Below are 20,893 nucleotides of genomic sequence, written 5' to 3' on the forward strand. Positions count from 1 at the left end.
AGCCAATCAGGCACACGAGGTATTCAGGCTATTCACTTCTCTCTAGACACTCACAACAAGTTATGTGTATTGGGACAAGTACCGAGCCATTCAACACTCCAAGCTGCATTCATACCGGTTTCGGGCAGGGTTGTCTCAGTCATTGTGTCAACCACCAGATACTAGACACCCACAACACAGAATGTATATTCGTCACACACTATTCACCCAGGTCCCACCCACAGGAGGTACCCACAACATACATCACCGGGAAGGCTCCAGCTAGTCTGACTGGGCCTTCACAACAACACCATATATGGTACTTCCATCCAACAGCCAGTCAGGGGGAAGGGACAGAGTCAGGGCTTCCCAGGACTTTGGGAAAACAAGGTAATGGGTAATAGAAAGCAAGAGGCCACTGGGGTCATCTTGTTTTTCATCAGGAATCAACTGATCCCAAAATGGAGGATACTCCGCGCACCTTTCAAATTCAGCATGGATCTGCCCCCAGCCCATACCCTGCTCTGTGGGCCACCCACAGGTGCCCAAAAACATACACTAGGGGCACAGGGTTGTACCCCCACCCATGGGTGCCATAGGGTATTCCACAGGTCCGTTCACCAAACCAAAAGAAAGAGAGCTGCACCGCCAGGAGTCCCACATGAACTATTGCGCGGAAAACACGACAGAACACATGATAAAAAGCAGTAACGGACAAGGATACGGAGGCCCTGTCTCTCCGATGCATTTCCAGCATCACACCAGCCGACAACACAATGTCAATTTACGAGGAATGTTCCAGTTTTTTCCAGACCTGGGAAATTGTTCTATTAGGGGGTTTCATTGTCCAAGATGTGTAAGTGTTCAACAAATGTGTGTATTAAAAGAAATCCCAGCCAATTATGTCTCAGTACATTTTGTATGTGTGAGAGAACTGGTAGAGAAGTTTAGTAATGGGATCATGGCATTAGGATATTTTGGTTTTCAAGAGCCAATCTGCTCCAGTGAGACAGAGTCTGCTACTCAGGCATTAATGATCTAACATTTCTGATAGACAGTGTTATACAAACTGTAATGGTACTTTTACACAGTATGCCTTAATGTTCTTATATTTTTCCCATTGTGATAAACAGATATGCTTAATTGGGAGAGGCAATGATACTACTTATGATCACCATGTCAACGTCTTTGCTAAATACTTCGGGTCCCTTTGAGGGAGATATTTCCGCCACAAATATTAGCCATCCTACTATTGAAGCACAGATAGCACCAAACCACCTCGTGATCATCAAGAACGTGGCTCTGGCTCTTATGATTGGTGTCACTGGGACTGGAAATGCCCTAGTCATTTTGAGTTTTGTGGTGGATGCAAACCTTCGCACTCAGAGCAATTTCTTCCTCCTGAACCTAGCGATCTGTGACTTCTGCATAGGTATGTCATGGTTGCTGTTTATTTTCATGTACTTAATGCTGGCCTACAGTGATCCGTTAAAGTTTTAATATATATGTATATATATAAATATGTATTATGCCTTTTGCGGTAGCGCTCGGCATAGTGAAAGTTAAGGCAAAGTTTCTATGGGGTTTCAGAATATAACTGTTCACAGCAACTTCCAAACCCTTGCATGAAAATATCAGAAAATATTCCACAATAATATTTCGAGACAGTCGCCTGTGCCTGCAAAATTTCAGAATTGTATATTAATCACTTCATAGTTTAAAATATGTTTACTTTGATCATGTTTTGAACAGCTTTTAACATGGGATTGTCGATTTTAGAGGTTTTTGCACGCACCTAGATTTGCTCTGGAATTGGTGCACTGAAAAAACATTTTGAAAATCGGCTTGGCCAATTTTGAGGTATTATCTAAGATGTATCTCCATATTTATCAATATATGCACACACAGCCACTTTGTACAGATGCAAGACAGTAAAGCAACAACATGCAGACACCATGAACAGACACACTATACACACGCTCAATCCCACTGTGTATACATTACAACAAACATTAAAGCATGAAAATATATCATCATAAACACACATTACATACATACATCACCACTGTGCACAAATTACAACATACACTAAAACAAGGAAATACATAATTTAAGTATAAATATGCAGCCAACATTTTCATGAACACACACAATAAATGCTTTCACCCCCACTGAACAAACGTAACATATGCACAGCACAAAATACCCTAAAAACAATAAACATGCTGTATATAATACAACAAATAGGGGGTCATTACGAGGTTGGAGGTAATGGAAAAACGATGCTGGTTTACTGGCACTGCATACCGCTCGGGGCTATTACCAGTCAAGAACCCGGTATTAGCGGCACTGCTGATACTGTGCTCCCCCCTACTGGCATGCACGCGGGCATGCGGCCCTTCGGTCCGGGAATACCGGGATGCCGCTAACAGGAGGACATTACAAGTCAGGCGGACATGCAAATACTGGCATCATGAAGGCAGTAATAAGGGATACCGGGATGCCGGCAATACCGGCATTGTGACCCACCTGCAAACAGCTATGTGCAGTGTTCCCAACTGCCACAGGTGCACACAATCAGTACAGGTGGAGGCAATGGAGTCTAGGCCAGCACAAAAGGAACTCACCCACACACCACACCGCTTTCCACACCAAAATGATTCCACTTGTAGTAGCAATACTGGGGCTGGCGGACATGCTTGCATTGCAACACCAGCAACAACAACAACAGGCACCACAGAGGAGACACAGGAGGAGAAAGAGGGTGAGACAGGTCCAGCAAGCCCCACCAGTACAGCCAGTGGTACCACGCAGGCAACCCCCAATCCCTCGCATCAGAGCCAGTGCATTCAACCTAACCCCTGAGCAGATCCACACCCTATACCGTCTGGACCGGGACACCATCACGACCATTGTGGACATGATACACGATGACATTGTCAGCCTGACAGAAATATGCACGGCCATCCCACCTCTACTGAAGGTAGTGTCTGTGCTCCACTTCCTGTTCACAGGCACCTACTAGCACACAGTGGGTCAGATGCATGGCATATCACAACCCTTATTTTCTCGCATGCTGAACCAAGTGCTGGGATGCCCTCCTGAAGCACTCAAGAAACTACATATCCCTACCACGGACTGCCCAGGAGATATTTGAGACGAAAGCTGGCTTCCATGCACTAGCAGGCATGCCAAATTGTATTGGTGCACTTGACTGCCCCCATGTGGAATTGGTGGTCCTGCATGCTGGTCAAGTGGTACAGCGAGTAGAGCGCTCGCTTTGACATCAGTGCAGAGCCTGCCCTCGCAGGTTCGAATCCCGGCAGGGCCAAACTCAGCCTTTCATCATTCCGAGGTCGATAAATGAGCACCACACACCGTGGGTAATAATAAGGCGCGCTCAGATATCTGAGGGTTCGTAGCGCTATATAAATGCCAAATTATTATTATTATTATTATGCAACGGAGGTGGTGTACCGCAGCCGTAATCTATATCACTCCATCAATGTACAGATGATATGTGACTCCAGCAAGATCATCACACATTGTTGTGCCCGATTTCCCGTATCTACTCATGACTCAATGGTCCTACGCAACTCCACGGTACCACGCTACATGGAGCGACATGCAGGATGACGTGCCTGGCTGCTTGGTAAGTTGCATGACAGGCACATGGCAGTGTAATGGGGGGAGAGATCGCCAAGGTGTCATTGGTGTGTTGACTGCACAATGTCCAAATCCCAGTACAATGTGCCCCAAAGCATCCCAAACTGAATATGACAACCAATCCCCATAGCAATGATGGAAGCTGCACACCAAGCACATCATGGCAAACTTCCTACCACCCCAGATCCCACAACACGTCCACCACCCATCATCAGTCCTCAACCTCCGTACCACAATTCAGCAACATGCTGTGAGTATTTACAATGTAAATGTCTGCAGCAAATCACTACACAGGACAAGCATCCATGAGTGTCCACAAATCATAACCACCAAGGGAATCCACTGCTTATCACAGGGCCACCACCACAGTAGCGCAGCATGTCACCATGGGAATAATGAGCGCAGAATGTCAAATAATGCAGAGACTACTGCCAACATTGTGAGTAAGTAAATCATATTGAACACTACACATCATATATTTAAAACAAACACAACGGAATGCGTCCACAGTGCATGGGCAACATCAAGGCAGTGTACACCGTGTATCATCTTGAAGACGCAATCCACGACATAAGACCATGGAAGAGCACACATTGTGGCAAGGTAAAATGTGTGCATACAACTAGGGGCATGTGCATGTGTACCACACATATCTGCAGGCATGTGTGATAAGTACAGCTGTCCATCATGATTTGACTGACACATACCTTATTTTGCACCCATGCAGGTGATAGTGGCTATCCCTTGAAGACGCGGCTCCTCATCCCTGTCTGGAACCCACAGAACAGGCACGAAGAGGACTACAATCGTGCCGATACCCGTACCCGTGTGGTCATCAAGCAGACCTTTGGTCTGTTGAAAGTACGTTTTTGCTGTCTCAGCCGGTCGGGCGGGGCACTCTTCTACATGCATGAGAAGGTGACCAAGATCATCATGGCATGTGTCATACTGCACAACATGTGCATCTGACGGAATGTGCGCCTGCCCCCTGACATTGAAGAGCAACCACCAGGTGATGATGATGAAGAAGAAGAAGATGTAGGCGCACATCATCGTGGTGGTGATGCACAGGAGGGGCGTGCCGTGAGCCAGTCTGTGATTGGCCAATATTTTTGAGACACGTGGGTGCAGAGGCTGCCATGAAAGTGGGACTGAGGGCACTGGACGTGGGAGTACATGGACACTATGCACTGTAAACCAATAAATGACACATACACAATAAGGAATGTCCACTCAAGTATTTTTTTCAGGTACACAACGGGTGTATTAAACTGTAAAAAGTAAAAAGTGCTCATACCCTCCACCTCTCCCTCTCCCACTCCCCCACAACTCCCCCACACACCCTCTCCCCCTTCCCTCTCCCCCCACAACTCCCCCACACGTGGTGTTCTATCGAATGCTGTAGGCTGCAGCATCAATTGCCATAATAAGGCTGCCCCTGCTACTTTTTCCCACTTCCCGCATCTGGTGCCGGCATGTCTGAGTGCCGCAAGGTGCGCGCAGACTGGCGAAGGGGGCTGGTCTGAGTGGAGCTCGAGGAGGAGGCCATGCCTGCTTGCTACAGTCTTGGGATAGGATGCTTTGCCTCCAAGGCATCCGCTATTCAGGAAAGGACCTGCCTTACTAAAGACAACTCCTCGCATATGCAAATCGTGCTTGCCTCAATGGCCTGTCTCATAAATGCAGTGTTGTCCCGGCCCTCCTGCCTTACCTGGGCACTGTCCGAAACAAACTGTCTGACAAGCCCTGTCAGCTCCTCCTGGCATTGCTCTGTGTGTGCCATTTGCTGCACCCCATCCCAGACACCAGTGGAGGTGGATGCTGCATGTGGCAAGTGTCCCAGATTATGTGCCTCCACTGTGGGGCTCCAGCTCCCTTGCCCTGGCTCCCCTCCAGACTGCTCCTGTGCGCTGTCATTGGTGGTGCTCAATGGGGTGATCTGGGGTGATGGGGGGCTGGGTGTGCCAGGTAAGTCTGATGACTCATCCTCCACAGGGACACACACCTGGCCTTGGCTCTGTTCATCCTCATCACTCTGAGGTGCCGTGGATGCCGCTTCCCCGACAGAGCTGTTGGTAGCTGAAAGGACACCTTCAGCCACTGGCTCCTGTGCAGAGGGCACAGCAGTTGTGGGCACAGTTGTGGTGGTGGTGGCCCTTAGCCGCACCAGTGACATAGCATCCTGTGGTGCCTTCCCCTTTTGTGGCAGTTGTGGTTTGCTTGGGCCTTTTGATGTAGAAGCCTTGTTGCCTTCATCCCTGACCCTGGCCTTCTTCCTAGTAGTTGTTGCCTGCACCGTTGAGTCCCGGGCCTCCCTGTCAGGATCTGAGCCTGTGGGGGCCCGAGAGAGGGACAGCATCAGTGATGGTTCTACATGCATCATGCATACATTGGTATTATTGCTGTTCTACACATTAGAGTGGATTAGGTATTTGAGTTTTGACATTCAGGTTGCTTGCTATATGGGGGAACATGCAGGCATATGTCGGGTTAACACATGTTTGAGGTGGTGTATGCTGTGTGACATGCTTTTTTGTTTGTGGACTGCGTGCAGTGTGACAAATGCTGTTTACATGTTTGTGTGATGTTTCTCCGGTGTGGGGTTGGCATGCTGCATGCATGTGGATGTGTCAGTGCTGAGGACGGCATCTATGCAGGGATGTGTCCATGTGCCTGTAATGGGCCATGCATTGCCTCATGGCACGGTCAGATTGGTGGACTATCATCATACTTTGCATTACAGTGTTTTCTTAGGACACTCAACTCCATATGTTGATGATGTGGCGCCATGTTCCACCTCGCCCACTCCTTCAATCAACTCAATGCCGATAGTGCTGGCACAGGTCTCCTCCCAGGCCCTGGCTCCAGTTGGCCGACATGATGTTATGCACTCTGAGGCGCAGGTCATCCTACCGTTTACGCATGTCCTTCACTGTGCGGGGGGAGTTCCCAACTGCACCCGCTGTCATGATGCCTGCCCCCGGACATCCGGATCAAGTCCATCTGCCCAGGAAACAGGCATCCAAGCACCCACTGGGATTCCCAAAATTCCAGTTAGGGGCTATATGGGTGCGGTCCTGGCGTTGTAGGCGCCAGGCTGATATTGTTAAACTTACCTCATGCAGAACATGCTGACAGGAACTTAAACATAGGCCATTGTGAGGCCTGGAAGGGATTACTTTTCTTTAGGGACTATTTTTTTCTTGGGTGTGGTTTTGGGACTTCTTACCTGGGACTACTTTGGAGGCTATTTAAACCATGCCCGATGAACAGCACACGCTTCGCATTATTGTGCCTTCTGCAGCCTAACGCTCACCGTGCCTGCAAGCCAAGCATCCAGTCTTCAGCCACTCCCGCCTCGACTCCGGACCAGATCCTAGAAAGAAGGGAAAGAAGAAGAAAGGTTAGAACAAGGACATTACCTTCGATCATCAGCAGTTCTCGGAGCTGCCGCACCTTCGAATAGAGAAAAAGACTTTAAATCCAAGCGCGTCGCATCGCCAGCTGCAGCGCCGTGCCATACTCACCAGTCTTCACAGCATCTCCACGATCCGGCGCAGCCTCCATCGCCTGGTCGCCGAAATCCTGGCATCTGAAAAGCCAAACAAATAACAAGGTGAGCCAAATGCCAACAAGGACAATCTTCTTTTATCGCAAGATACTTACTTGAGTTCATCGCCCGAGGCATTCTTCTTCTAGACACCATTTCTTCTTACGCCGCACCTGTAAGGAGAAAAAGGTAGTCAGTAAAATACATTTGGACAATTATTTTCCGCCGGACAGTTTGGGTAATACAGACTCTTACCTGAGCGCTTCCTGCTTCCAATGAGGTGATCATCCCTCGGCTCAAGATGCAAGAAAAAAGGGGAGAAAAGAGGGGCAAGAGTGAATAACAGACATTATGAACTCTAAAGAACTATATGCTACTTACCTCGGAGTCATCAATTGTCTGGAACTCGCCCAACTCCTTCAGACCAGTGAAGTAACTGGTTTTCTATGCACCCCTGCACTCCACGCAGGATGGAGAGCTCATCTTTTCAAACTATAAGGTGAGACCAGTGAAAGGGAATACAGGAGGTGTTCAGTGGGGAACAGCTGAGTGCGTGTATCCTCTCTTCCATGGGTGGTTAATTCCCTTATCCTACCTTTAGGAGATTATTCTAGGAGGGCCAGTCCAGACAGCCATCACTGCACTACGAGTCACGCTGGTGGAGTCCGTAGCAGTCCAGTTCCGTTCGGCGCCCCTGTGGGATCCAGGTGAGCGTAACACTCACTTAATGGGCTACTAGTTCCCAGATCTCCTTTTTCTTGAGCTGGGCTGCTCTCTTGAGGTCATTTGCGAAGACAACCTCAGCATTTTCAACTAACGTGTCTGCTAGCATTGTGAGCTCGTCCTCTGAGAACCGCTCCTTACGCTGCCGCCATGCCCCTTTCTTCACTGCCTTTGGCATGATGCTGGTGTAGTAGATGTTTTTCCTCAGTCTGAATGTGGGTCCAGGTCCTGTGCAGTGAGGATGGTAATGGATTGTGTTTTTAATGATGGCCACCGTGCCCTTTCCCGTTCCGGCGCAATGACGTTACTTCCGGTCACCGCTAATAGCGGTGACTGCTAATGGCGGTGACAGCTAATGCCATATCCTTTGATGCCGGGCACGTTGTTTAGAGGTGGACGGCGACAGTAGTGCTGTCTGCACTTCCCATGAAGCCGCTAAGGGGCTTTTTTGGGACTTTAGCGGCATGGCGGTAATGCCGTTACCGGCATGCCATTACGCTTGTGCATGCGAACTCGTAATGGGCCACTGTTAGCAGCCTCTTTCCTACACGGACACGGTATTTACTCCATACCGGAAAAAAACTATTTTTTACCTCCAAACTCGTAATGAGGCCCATAGAAGTAAAGCAGCCGACATTACAAAGAACAAAAGTAAAGTCGCCCATTAGTGCAATAGATTGCATAGGCCTTCAATACCATTGTCGAAACATAGACTATTCCCCACATTGCTTAAATGTACTCCATCAACTTTAAAACTGGTTGGATTTTGACTTTCTGTGTTGTGGTGAAAAATATGATGTAGGCAATTTTTAACAAAAAATGTATATACACATTTATTAACGGTTATTCGCGCACAATTTTCTTTTTCTGATGATTAGCACATTTAGGCATCCAAATTCTATGTGCAGCCAAGCATTAAAACGATTTTGGTTCTTAGAAACAATGCTACTAGGCCTACTGGGTCATTTTTCATTTCAGAACATAATTTGGTTCCTCGTTTCCACCTGTGTGTAACAAAATAACATTGTCATAATACTAAACAAGTTTGTCAACTATGTCTTTCCATTTCACCCCACGATATCCATGCCATTCCACATTTGTATTTTGTAATGGTAAGAGAGCCAGCACTTGTCTCACATAATGTTCCAGCCAAAATATCCAGGAGTCACTAATGTTCAAGAAGGTCTTTCCCTAAATTGAAAATAAAGAGATGTAATACACCATTGTCATATTTTACACACACACATACATACAAACTTGTATACATAGAACATCTTTTTGAACACTTGTTCCATTTTATCTATAAGCTGAAAAAGATGTTTTTTAAGTAAATCACTTAATATCACAATACGCACATGGAAAAAACATGCAGTAATGTTACTGTAAAATACTTACATACACTATACATGCATGTATACATAGAGGATATTCCATGCATCATTTCAAATGTACATTCCATTCATTTGATATTCAGTTTTGAAGTATCAACTTATTGATGTAAACTCAGTCATTGTTTTAACATCAGCACTTACACTTTATTCGGGGCACTTATGTACACATAGTCTCATGCATGAGCCCTTTTGGTTGGAGTTGCTGCATGCAATTCTAGTTCATCATCATCTTTGGCACCTGTGTATGTCTTGTAAGGAAGGCATGGTATCAAAGTAAGACACAAACAAGTGATCACAGTTCAAGGGTGTTTATAAAACTGTAAAATGGGTGAGATAAACCCCTACTGTAAACCTAAATCTAAGATGGGAGCAAGCTACAACAATCATATAATAATAATACAGTCCTAGTGGAGTCTAGTAAAATAAAATAAAAAGGGTCTATACTAAAAAATAAAAATATTTCCAATCCTTTCCGCTGTGCTCCAAAATAGTGTGGGATAATATTCGCAAGAAAAGGAAGAAGTGTTCATAAAATGATGAGTCAGGAAGTTATGGCTGGGGTCTCCCTTCCCCACATTTTTAGCCCAGGAAAAGGCACAGCACACTTCTGGGCTTCTCCAGCACAAGGTTACAGTCCCTTTTCTCAATATAAGTGCCCAAGTCTCCTTCATGGAAAGTCTCTTGCTTCAAAGAGCCTGATGTGCTTTAAACAACAAAACAAACAGTCCCTTCTGGTACCCTCTCTGTTGGGTGATTACTCTTCACCCTAAGATCCCCCTTAGTCGGGCTCTGATCCTTCTTTCAGCATTAGCCTCTCAAAGCACTTGCCAATTTATACAGAGGCTTCCGAGGGTGATCACGTCTCGCTAGCTCACGCTGTTATTCTATGGCATGTGCGTACCTCAGCCGGGTGTAAACAGCAGTTTCACAATTCCCTCTAGCGGGTTAAAACTTTCCACAGTTCACAATTTCATAATCTTATCAGAAAGCGGGGGTTCCCTTCCCCTAGCTTTCTCTTGGCATCCCTACGTCGAGTTAACATTTGCTACATTTCACAGTTCAACAAAAAGTCATTCTAGACCCCTTAGGTTCTTCTTTTTATGCATGTCTGGGTCTCAGCCCCCAGTCAGGCTTTCCCTTAAGCCCCCAGTCAGGCTCTCTCTAATGCCCCAGTCAGGCTTTCCCTAAAGCCCCCGGTCAGGCTTTGCTCAGTTCATTCATCACAATGTGCTAGGCTGAGTTAGGGTTCACCCCAATTAGCAGGCATCCCTTAGTCGGGTTCACATTTGCCTCCACAACGTGTCAAAGACTTTCAACTGTACAAGGGGATTGGTTTGATCCTCGTATGACCACCTTGACACCTCACGCCGGCCTCCCCTAAGGCCTCTTGGTACTTGTCGTTTCTCTTGGTTCGGAAGAAAGAGGCACTCTGGTGCTGCAGGACCACACTATCTCTGGTGCCAGTTTCTCTCACAAAAGTTCACAAAGTCTCCCTCTACTGGGCCCAGATTCCTCCCGCAAAGTTCACAGGGTTCTCCCTCTGCCGGACTCATGTTTTGGGAGCTGTAGGCGCTACAAGGGGGATGTTTCAATGAGGTCAGGGTCTTACCTCCTGCCCCTCATGGACCTGGGTTCATCTGTCTGGCCCCAGGGGAGGAGTTCTGCTGTAGGTACCACCTGGCAACCCCAGCTACCCCTAGTATTGCCTTTTGGAGATGCATCTCCCTCCTCCACATTACAGTCTCCTCTCAAATAGCAGGTCCAGTGTTTGGGTGGTTTTCACCTCCTCCAGGTCTTCCAGGGCTTCTACAGCTCACTAGGGCTTGCTCCTTTTCTCGGCACCTTCCAGCATCCCGGAATCACTCAAAGTGTGATCTCCTGCTCTGCCTTTTATACTTCCTGGGAGCAGTGACTGGATTCAGGTTTGCATGGTTGTGAAGGGAGGCCTGACTGTTACGCTCACCTGGTATCCACAGGGGTGCCACACGACACTGGATGGAGGTCGAATCGCTATTCCGGACCCCTCTCTGCTTGGTTATGTGCCAGACGTTGGGTAGCGCCTATAGCAGGAGAATGGAGGGTATATTCGTACAGCCCATACTTGGTATGAAAGGCGGTCTTCCAATCATCTCCTTTCTTTACACACACAAGATGGTATGCCCCTCTGAGGTCCAATTTGGTGTAAATTCGGGCATCCTTGACTTTGTCCAGCAGTTCTGGGATAAGGGTAGAGGATAACGGTTTTTAACTGTTACCTGGTTTAGTGCACGGTAGTCGATGCATGTTCTCAAGTCCCCCTCCGTCTTGGGTATGAAGAATAGGGTTGAGGCTGCCGGGGATTTGGATGGGCAGATAAAACTGCTTTCCAGCTATTGGTCCAGATATGATTTCAAGTGGAGATTTTCAGGCTCGGTGAGTGCATACATTTGACTACACAGGATTTGTGCACCAGGTACAAAGTTGATCTGACATCCATAATGCCTGTGAGGGGGTAAGGTATTAGCCAGTTCTTTTTGGAAAACCTCTTAGAAATCGTGGTATTTGCTTGGGAGTGTACTAGTACCAGCGCCTCTTTATCTTGGACAGGTGTCTTTGGGTCAGACAATGGCATTTCCACTTGGTAGCACGCATGAGCACACTCATTGGAGAAGGCTATTTTTCTCACTCGCCAGTCGATGGTAGGATTGTGAGCCACCAACCACGGCATCCCTAGAATCACCCAGGACTGAGGGGCCTTGATAAGGTCAAAGGCAATGTCCGTCTTGGCACAGAAGGGTCAATTCTGCTGTGCGTTGAGTTACAGGACCAAAAGCTATCTCCGTGCCGTCGACAGTGGTGACCTTCTCCGTTGTCATTTTCTGACAGAGGGGAAGCCCCATCCTTGTGGTCAGGCCTTGGTGTATGTAGTTACCAATGGCTCTGCCGTCTATGTATGCCTCCACAGCATGCATCCGAGACGGTTGTTGGTGACTGATCAAAATCACAGGCAGGACAAGGTGTCAGGTCTGCGGCTCTTTTCATTTGCTTGACAAACTGACCTCTACGCTTGCCGGGCCTGGAAGTTTTCTGACTCTTGTTCTCCTCCTTCTTTCTCTGTAGCTCCAACTGTTCTCCTAGGGGGTTTTACGAAACAGTCTCTGAGGAAGCGACCCGATTTTCCGCAGTACAGGCATATTTGCTGTTGTCTCCTTTTGTCTCTTTCGGCCTTGGTTAATGGGCTCCGTAACCCCCCCAATTTGCACGGGTTCCGAAGTGTTTTCTGATTAACCTGGACTATTCTCCTTTGAGCGTACATACACAGTCCGATTCTCCGTTCTGGCTCGATCTCTCCTTCGATCTTGCAGCCTGTGGTCTAGCTGCACCTCTAGGCTGATTAACCCTGCACAGGCTTTTGTTGGGTTTACCACCTGAGCTAGGACGTATTTCCATTCCCCCCTGTAATCCTCGATGGAATAACGTTGTTCGTTTCTCCTCAGGCCACCCAGTTTTAATGACAAGTCTGGTAAAAGTGGCGATGTATGTTAACAAATCTTGGCTGCCTTGGTGGAGGGACAGACGTTCGTTATCCAGAGCTTGGCCCTGGGTATTGCGGGCAAACAGCTTCTCCATCTCCTGTTGAAACCCCCTGGAATCCCTCAGGAGTGGGTAATCCTGGCTTACTAACGGTATGGACCAATCCGCGGTACTGCCACTCAGATATGACAGAACAAAGGCATCCAGCGACTGATCGTTAGGAAAGGCTCCGGGTCTACAAAGAAAATGGAGACGGCACTGGTTCATGAACACTGCATATTTTCTTGGGTCCCCCGTAAAACGTTGCGGTGGGGCCAAAGGAACTGCGCCAGGGAGGACCACCTGCACTGGATTGACGGATGTGGCTGGAACCGACGGAATACTTCCTGGCAATGGAGCCTGCCCAGCCTGTGTTTGGATCAATTGTCTGGCTAATTCATCGGTGCGGTCCTTGGTGACAATCAACTCCATCATACGGGTGTTGGTTTCTTGCCAGGTGGAGTGCACCTCGGCCCGTAATTCTCCCAGTAACTGGGCTAGTTGGTCAGTCTCTGATGTTTCCATGACGCCCAGGTGGATGTGGATGTTTTAATTGAGGCTTTGTGTTCCTTTACGTTCACCTGGTATCCACGGGGGTGCCACATGATACTGGATGGAGGTCTAAGCGCTATCCCGGACTCCTCTCTGCTTGGTTATGTGCCAGACGTTGGGTAGCGCCTATAACAGGAGAACGAAGGGTTAAGATACTGGTTCTGTGATTGGTGGACTCCCACCTCCCTCTGGTCCAAATCCCCTCCGTTGGGGTTACTGCTCACCTTAGGTTTTTGTGCATTGAACTCTCTGTCCTGTGTCTCAGTGCAGGGGCGCGTGGTTGGTGCGGGCTTTCCGTGGGCTTAGTTACTTCACTGGTCCGTGTGCCCTTATGTCAGATCAAGACCGGCTGTGACTCCGACTCTGCTTGCTGTCTTCCAGGTGAGTTATAGTTATAATGTCTTTTCCGTCTTTATTCTGTCTCTTTCTTTCCCTCTGTTTTCTCTGTCTTCTCGGCGTCTTGCTCCACTATGCTGTTCCCTAACAATGTCTCTTTTTGTTTTCGATGGTGAAGAACACAGTGAGTTATTAATGCGCGGAGTGCTGCACTGTTTATTGGTGGTAATTGCTAACCTGTGTTCTCTTCTCTTCTTTGTACAGGTTGCAGTGATGTTCCGGAGTGATGAGCGATCGAAGCACTTCTTGCCCAGGTAAGTGCTTTGTTAATGCTGACCTTGTTCCTTCTCCCTTGCAGGTTGTGGCGAAACCCGGAGATGGGCGAGGTAAGAGAAGCGCAGGGTGTTGCCAGGACTCGCTGCTTACCCAGGTAAGAATCGTCATTAATGCTGTCCTTGTTTCTTTACCTTTGAAGGTTGCAGCGAACTCCGGAGATGGGCGAGGTAAGCAAAGCGCAGGATGGATTCAAGGCTGGTTACTGCACAGGTAAGTGTTCTTGCTTGCTATTGCTGTTCTTGTTCTTCCAGGTTATTCATGGATTCTGGATATAGTGATTCAGGATCGGGCCTCCGGAGAAAAGATGAGCAGGAGCTGGACACAGTGAGCATTATGCTGCAGGAGTGCAGAATAACTCGAAGCGTGTTCTGCTGTTTGGATGTGGTTTAAATAGCCCAGGTAAAGTAGTTCCAGGCCATGTAGTTCCAGGCCCAGCCACACCCAAAACACTAGACCGCATGGCTTGGTTCTAAAGAACTGAGCTGTGTAATAGGCCTCCATGTTGGATTAAGGTCCAAAACTGGTATTGCTTTATTCCTGATAATGAGCCTGGCGCCAAAAGGTGCCAGGACTGACTCCATGTCTGTTTCTGATGGAGTTCTAAGGCCCTTGGGGCCAGTGTGAGGGGCTATAGCCCCACTGCTGTGAGGGGGCTGTTATACCTGAGGGGCTCAGGGGCATGGATTGTGACAGCCACTCTCCTCCTACTCTTGAGCTGAAGCTAGAAGCAAAACTCCCACTTCTGGTCTCGAGACATATGCCTTCAAACGGTTGGTGTGAAAGACTCTGGGAGCCTCCTTAGGTCTGCCTAAGTCCACCAAATTGTTCACCTCTCCAAGTTTGCCCACAACCTTGAAGGGTCCTATCCATTTGTCCTGCAAGGCCCTCTGCCTTGTTGGCACCATAACTAATAAAAGCTGGTCTTGAGTAAACCCAACCATGCTGGCTTTCTGGTCATGCCAATGTTTGACCAGAGCCTGACCTGCTTTTAAGTTATCACTAGCTTCTGCCATCATGTGTGACATTCTCCTCCGGAGACCTATCACATAGTCAGTCACTCTGACTGGCTTGGGGGAAGGAGCACTCTCCAACCCCTCCTTTATCAGGACCAATGGACCTCTGACTTGATTGCCATAGAGAAGTTCAAAGGGACTGTATCCAATTCCCTCCTGAGGGACTTCTCTATAAGCAAAGAGAAGGCATGGCAGTAGAAGGTCCCACTTTCTCTTAAGGGGTTCCTCTAAAGCACCTATCATGCTCTTCATAGTACGATTACACCTCTCTACCAGTCCATTTGTCTGTGGATGGTAGGCTGTAGAGAACTTGTAAGTGACACCACAGTTTTTCCACATGGCTTGCATGTAGTGGGACATAGAATTGGATCCCCTATCGGATATCACTTCCTTACGAAACCCTACTCTGGTAAAAATACCAAGTACAGCCTTAGCCACAGCCTGAGCCGTAACAGTTCCCATAGGTATGGCTTTTGGGTATCTTGTAGCATGGTCTACTACAACCAGGATAAGCCTGTTCCTTGAAGATGTGAGCGGGCCAAGGGGACCAATAATGTCGATGCCCACCCTCTCAAAAGGCACTCCCACCACTGGGAGACGCACCATGGGTGCCACATTGTTGGCTCCACTCTTGCCAAAGGTTTGGCAAGTGTGACAGCTCCTACAGAATTTGTCAACTTCTGAACCCATCTTAGGCCAGTAGAAGTATAAGGAGAGCCTTTCCTTGGTCTTTTTGAAACTGAAATGACCAGCCAAAGGTATCTCATGGGCCAACTGTAGGAACTGTGTCTGTTAGCAAGGGGCACTACAATGCTTTCCAACTTCTTGCCCATCAAGTTGGTTAGCAGCCTGTTGTGGAAGACCCTTGAGGGTAGGACACTCTCTTTGTCCTCTGCTGAAGTCGGCCCTGTTGGGTTCATCTTCTGCCTGTAAAGACTGCAGCTCGGGATCGTCAACAGGGTCAAGATCTCCAACTAAAACAGTGGGCCTCATTACAAGAATCGCGGGAAAAACACAGTCATTACCGACATGGTGCTATTAGCGCGTCCGTGTACCCTTGACGCTGCTAAAAGTGGCTGATTACGAGTGCGCAAGCATGTGCGAATGCCCATGCAGGTAATGGCTGCACCGCCATGCAGCAAAAGACACCTCAACCACCCGATAGCGCCATGACGGGACCCGCAGATACCGCCTCCGCCCAGGAGCAACCCCTTAATAACGAACCCGGTAATACCATCATGCAAATACCGGGTTCATAATACCGGACCCGGAAGTAACGTCATTGCGCTAAAATGGGAAATGTGCTGGCGGCCATCTTTAAAAACACAATCCATTGCAATCCTCATAACACAACACTGGTAAAGATTGGAGAGCAGGCCCAATTAACCCATCATGTTCAAGGCTACCCATAAGTCCACCCCCCGCATGCACAAGAAGCGCTTCTCCGACGAGGAGCTTAATATGCTGGCGGACACGCTGGCAGTTCATGCAGAAGAGGTGTTTGCCAATAACCTCAAACGCGAAGCACAACTGCGCAAAAAGCAAATATGGGAGGAGGTTGCACGGAAGGTGACTGCGGTTGGCACCACCACCTGTACGGTGAAGGACTGCAAGAAAAGGTGGGATGATCTACATCTCCGGGTGTGCAATATACATGCAGCCAACCGCAGGGATGCCATGGCTACAGGCGGTAGGGACCACTCACCCACCAAACTGATGAGATGGGAGGAGACGTGCAGCACCATGATCAACATGGAATCGATTGAGGGCTTTGGAGAAATGGAGATGGGAGAGTCGACATCAGGAGATGGAGGTGAGTGTCCCCACAAACCCCAGAGAACCAAAGCATGGTGTAGCACAACAGATGTGAAAGTGAACCAAAGCATTGCATGGCCCTTCATATGCACATATTCAGATCCATGTCCAGATGGTGGCCCAAACCAAGGAACAATTAAATGCATGCTTCATGCCAATCCCATTATCAACGGACACCCAACACAGGGATCAATCACATGTCACACATCAGGCAAACTGCAATACAATGGTATGCCACCTAGTACACATCAGTCCAGACAGTAGAGTTCACGGCATATGCCAACATAGCCCCCCCCCACATTGCATGTAACCTGAGCGTCACATCTACAAGAAAGCAATGCATGAAATGTGATATACTGAACAGCACCAAATCATGCATTCTTGCATTTACCACCATCACTGATGGTCTGCATCTCTTGTTCCCCCACAGGCACAGATGCAGAAAGTGAAGGGCAGGAGGCTGCCCCAAAGGCCAGTACATCCTCAAAGTGATCCAGGACCAGACAAGATGGCACTCGACCTTCCACCTCCAGGGCCACACCAACGCCCAGAGTGCAACACGGGCCAGCAGTACAGGCCACGCCAGCACAGGAGGAGACAACACCAGCCGACAAGACAGCCACAATTGAGCTGTCAACTTCTGCAGAGGCAGAGGGTGAAGGAACGCTGTCAGCTGCCACAGGTTCTATAGGGGAGGTAGCAGCCATTGCCCCCCTCAGCGACATGGAGGGCCAAGCTGAGGAATTTGTGGACATGGAAAACAGCATCTATGTAGTATGTCCCCATATACCGAGCCCCCTGGCCACGCCCTTGCATACCACACAGGGCACACTACCATGCCCCAAGCGGGAACATCCCGTTGTACTGGGGAGTCTGCATCTGTCCACCACTTCAGAGGGCAATCCAGCAATGGGCCACCCTGCAACTGCACCATCCACCTCCACAGCTCCCACCGACATGGAGGCCCGCCTGACCAGGGTAGAGGCCCGCCAGGACTGCATGATTGTACTGTATAGCAGTATGTGGCAGAGGGAGAACAGACCCGCCGAGGCAAATGCGGCTTCTATAATGGCCATGAACTCAAGCACTGTCATCAGAGACAGTTTGGCTGTGGTTACACAGGTCCTTGGCAGGATACTAGAGCATATGCAGCAGCAACAACCTGCGCCGGCGGTCGCTCAGCCATCCACCTTGACCCCATCCACCACACCTGCCAACTCGACTCCCTCAAGTCCTGTGTGCATGACCAGGCGCAGCGCACCCCACACTGACATGCTGCCCCGAGACCTGAAGAGGGGCCGGAAATAGCAGGACCACCCTGCATGTGCTAACTGCCACCTTGCTAAACTCACGAATGGCACATCGTGTGTGGAATGACAATGGGAGAGGGGGGAGGTGGTGTTTAGGGGGTGTTGGGGATGTTTGAGGGGTGTTGGGGGTGTGTGGGGATTATTGGGGGTGTGTGGAGGGTGTTGGGGGTGTGTGGGGGCTGTTGAGGGTATGGGGTGGTGGGGGGTATGGGATGTTTGGGGTTTTGTGGGGTGGGGGAGGGGGAGGGCGTGTGTGAGATGGAGGGATGAAGCACAATATTGTTGGAATTTCAATACACCCTTTGTGTCAAAAATCATATCATGACTGGACATTGTTCTTTTCGTGTGTGTTTACTCAATTCATGGCAGCACACAGTGCCCAACTCCCCACACACCCTGTGTCCATGTCCGCAACATCCCAGTGCCCAGTGTAGTACTAACACAGATTCATCTGCATCCCTGTGGTTCAAAAGAAATTGTCAATCACTGATTGGCGCACAGCACGGCCATTTTGTGCATCGGGAACTGGCAGGGGTGGTGCTTCTCCTCCATCATCATCATCCTCACCCGGTGCATGCAGGTCAATATCAGGTGGCAGTGGTACATTTCTCCGGAAGCACATGTTGTGCAGCATGACACAGATCATGGTGATCTTTCCCACCTTCTCAGGCCCGTGAAGGAGTGCTCCACCAGACCTGCTGAGGCAGCGGAACCGTGCCTTCAACAGGCCAAAGGTCTGCTCAATCACAACACGGGTACGGGTATGAACCCGATTGTACTCCTCTTCGTGCCTGTTCTGCGGGTTCCGTACAGGGGTAAGTAGCCACGGCTTCAAGGGATAGCCACCATCACCTGTATGGGAGCACAATGAGGTATGTGTAAGTCAATATCTGACCTGACGACATTTGGAATCACTACCATGGCTGCAGCTGTTTGGTGTTTGTGTTGAAATGCCCATGTCCCTGGATGTTTGCACACAGGCTCATTTGATGCAATGTGTACTGCACTATGGTCAGCTGGTGTGGATTGCGTTGTCCAGATGATGCACGGTGTTCACTTGCATGCTGATGCAGATGTAGAGTGGATGCAGAACAATGTCTTGCCACCCATGCTGGCAATGTATGGCACTCTGTATCTATTGCCACTATCTGCATTGTCACCGGTGTATTCATGTTTTGTCATCCATCGCTTGACATTCCCATGGTAGCCTGCTTGTGCGTTTTGCCTATTGTCATTGCTGTGCAGCTTTGGTCTTATGTATGGCATTGATTTGTCATGTTCAGATTGGGATGTTCAGGGCAATAGTGTTTAGCTGTATGTGCATTGTCCACTCACCGCCCATTCACATCCAGGTGGATTATGCATTCCCCATTCACACCCAGGTGGATTATGCATCCCCCCATTCACACCCAGATGGATTGTGCACCCCCCATCTGCCCCTCCCACTGCACTGCCATGGGCCTGTCAGGCAACTTACCAAGCAGCCAAGCACATCGTCCAGCATGGTAGTGAGGAGTTACGCAGCACCATGGCATCATGTGTGGATCCGGGATCTCGGGCACAACAATGTGTGATGATCTTGCTGGAGTCACATACCATCTGCACATTGATGGAGTGGCATTGCTTACGATTGTGGTACACCGCCTCTATGGCATGAGGAACCACCAATCCTATATGGGTGCAGTCGAGGGCACCAACGCAATTGGGCATGCCTGCTAGTGCATGGAAGCCTACTTTAGTGTCAGCAAGCTCCTGGCCAGTGCGTGGTAGCGATATGTGGGTGCTTGCATGCTTCAGGAGGGCATCCAGCAGTTGGGTCAGACTGCGTGAAAAGAGAGGTTGTGATATGCGATGCAGCTGGCCCACTGTGTGCTGGTAGGTGCCTGTGGCCAGGATGTGGAGAACAGACACTACCTTCAGTAGAGGGGGGATGGCAGTGCAGATTTCTATCAGGCTGACAATGTCATCGTGTGTCATGTCCACTATGTTGGTGATGGTGTCCCGGTCCAACCGTTACAGGGTGTGGATTTGCTCAGGGGTTAGGTTGTATGGATTGGCTCTGATGCGAGGGATTGGTGGCTGTCTACGTGGTACCACTGGCTGCACTGGTGGGACTTGCTGGGGTTGTCTCACCCTCCTTCTCCTCCTGCTTCTCCTCTGTGCTACCTGTTGTAGTTGTTGTTGCTGGTGTAGCAGTACAGGCATGTCCTCCAGCCCCAGGATTGCAACAGCTAGTGGGATCACTTTGGTGTAGGAAGGAGTGTGGTGTGTGGGTGTGCTCCTTTTGTACGGGCACAGGCTCAATTGACTCCACCTGTGGTGATTGTGTGCACTTGTGGCAGTTGGCTGCACTGCAGGTTGCTTTTTACGGGTGGTCCGCGATGCCTGTATTGCCGCCATTGTGCAGGCCCTATTTACCGCCTTCGGGATGCCGGTAAGTGCATGCCCGCGTAACTTGTGATGTCCTCCTGTTAGCGGCATCCCGGTATTCCCGCGGGGAACGGGCGTGTGTATGCGCGTATGCCGGTAAAATTGGGGCATGGTACGGGCGGTGGCGGTATTGCCGGGTTGTTGGCTCGTAATGGCCCGGACCCGGTAATACCATTCCGCCTTCCTTTTTTCATTACCTCTATGCTCGTAATGAGGCCCAGTGTCTTCTTCCAGATATGA

The 20,893-nt window shown here is 49.1% G+C and overlaps 1 protein-coding gene across 1 annotated transcript in view; it reads left to right on the forward strand.

Annotated features, from left to right (window-relative positions):
* The first annotated feature begins 1,155 nt into the window (after nt 1–1,155).
* Nucleotides 1,156–20,893, forward strand: part of LOC138498270 (histamine H3 receptor-like) — a 119,700-nt gene continuing 99,962 nt past the window's right edge. The window contains exon 1 of the mRNA XM_069622109.1: nt 1,156–1,411. Within this exon, the coding sequence (XP_069478210.1) occupies nt 1,156–1,411 (256 nt within the window). The remainder of the gene's footprint in view (nt 1,412–20,893) is intronic.

This window comes from Ambystoma mexicanum, chromosome 5q, assembly GCF_040938575.1.
Source record: "Ambystoma mexicanum isolate Mex_15411 chromosome 5q, UKY_AmexF1_1, whole genome shotgun sequence".
In the NCBI taxonomy this organism is placed as follows: Eukaryota; Metazoa; Chordata; class Amphibia; order Caudata; family Ambystomatidae; genus Ambystoma; species Ambystoma mexicanum.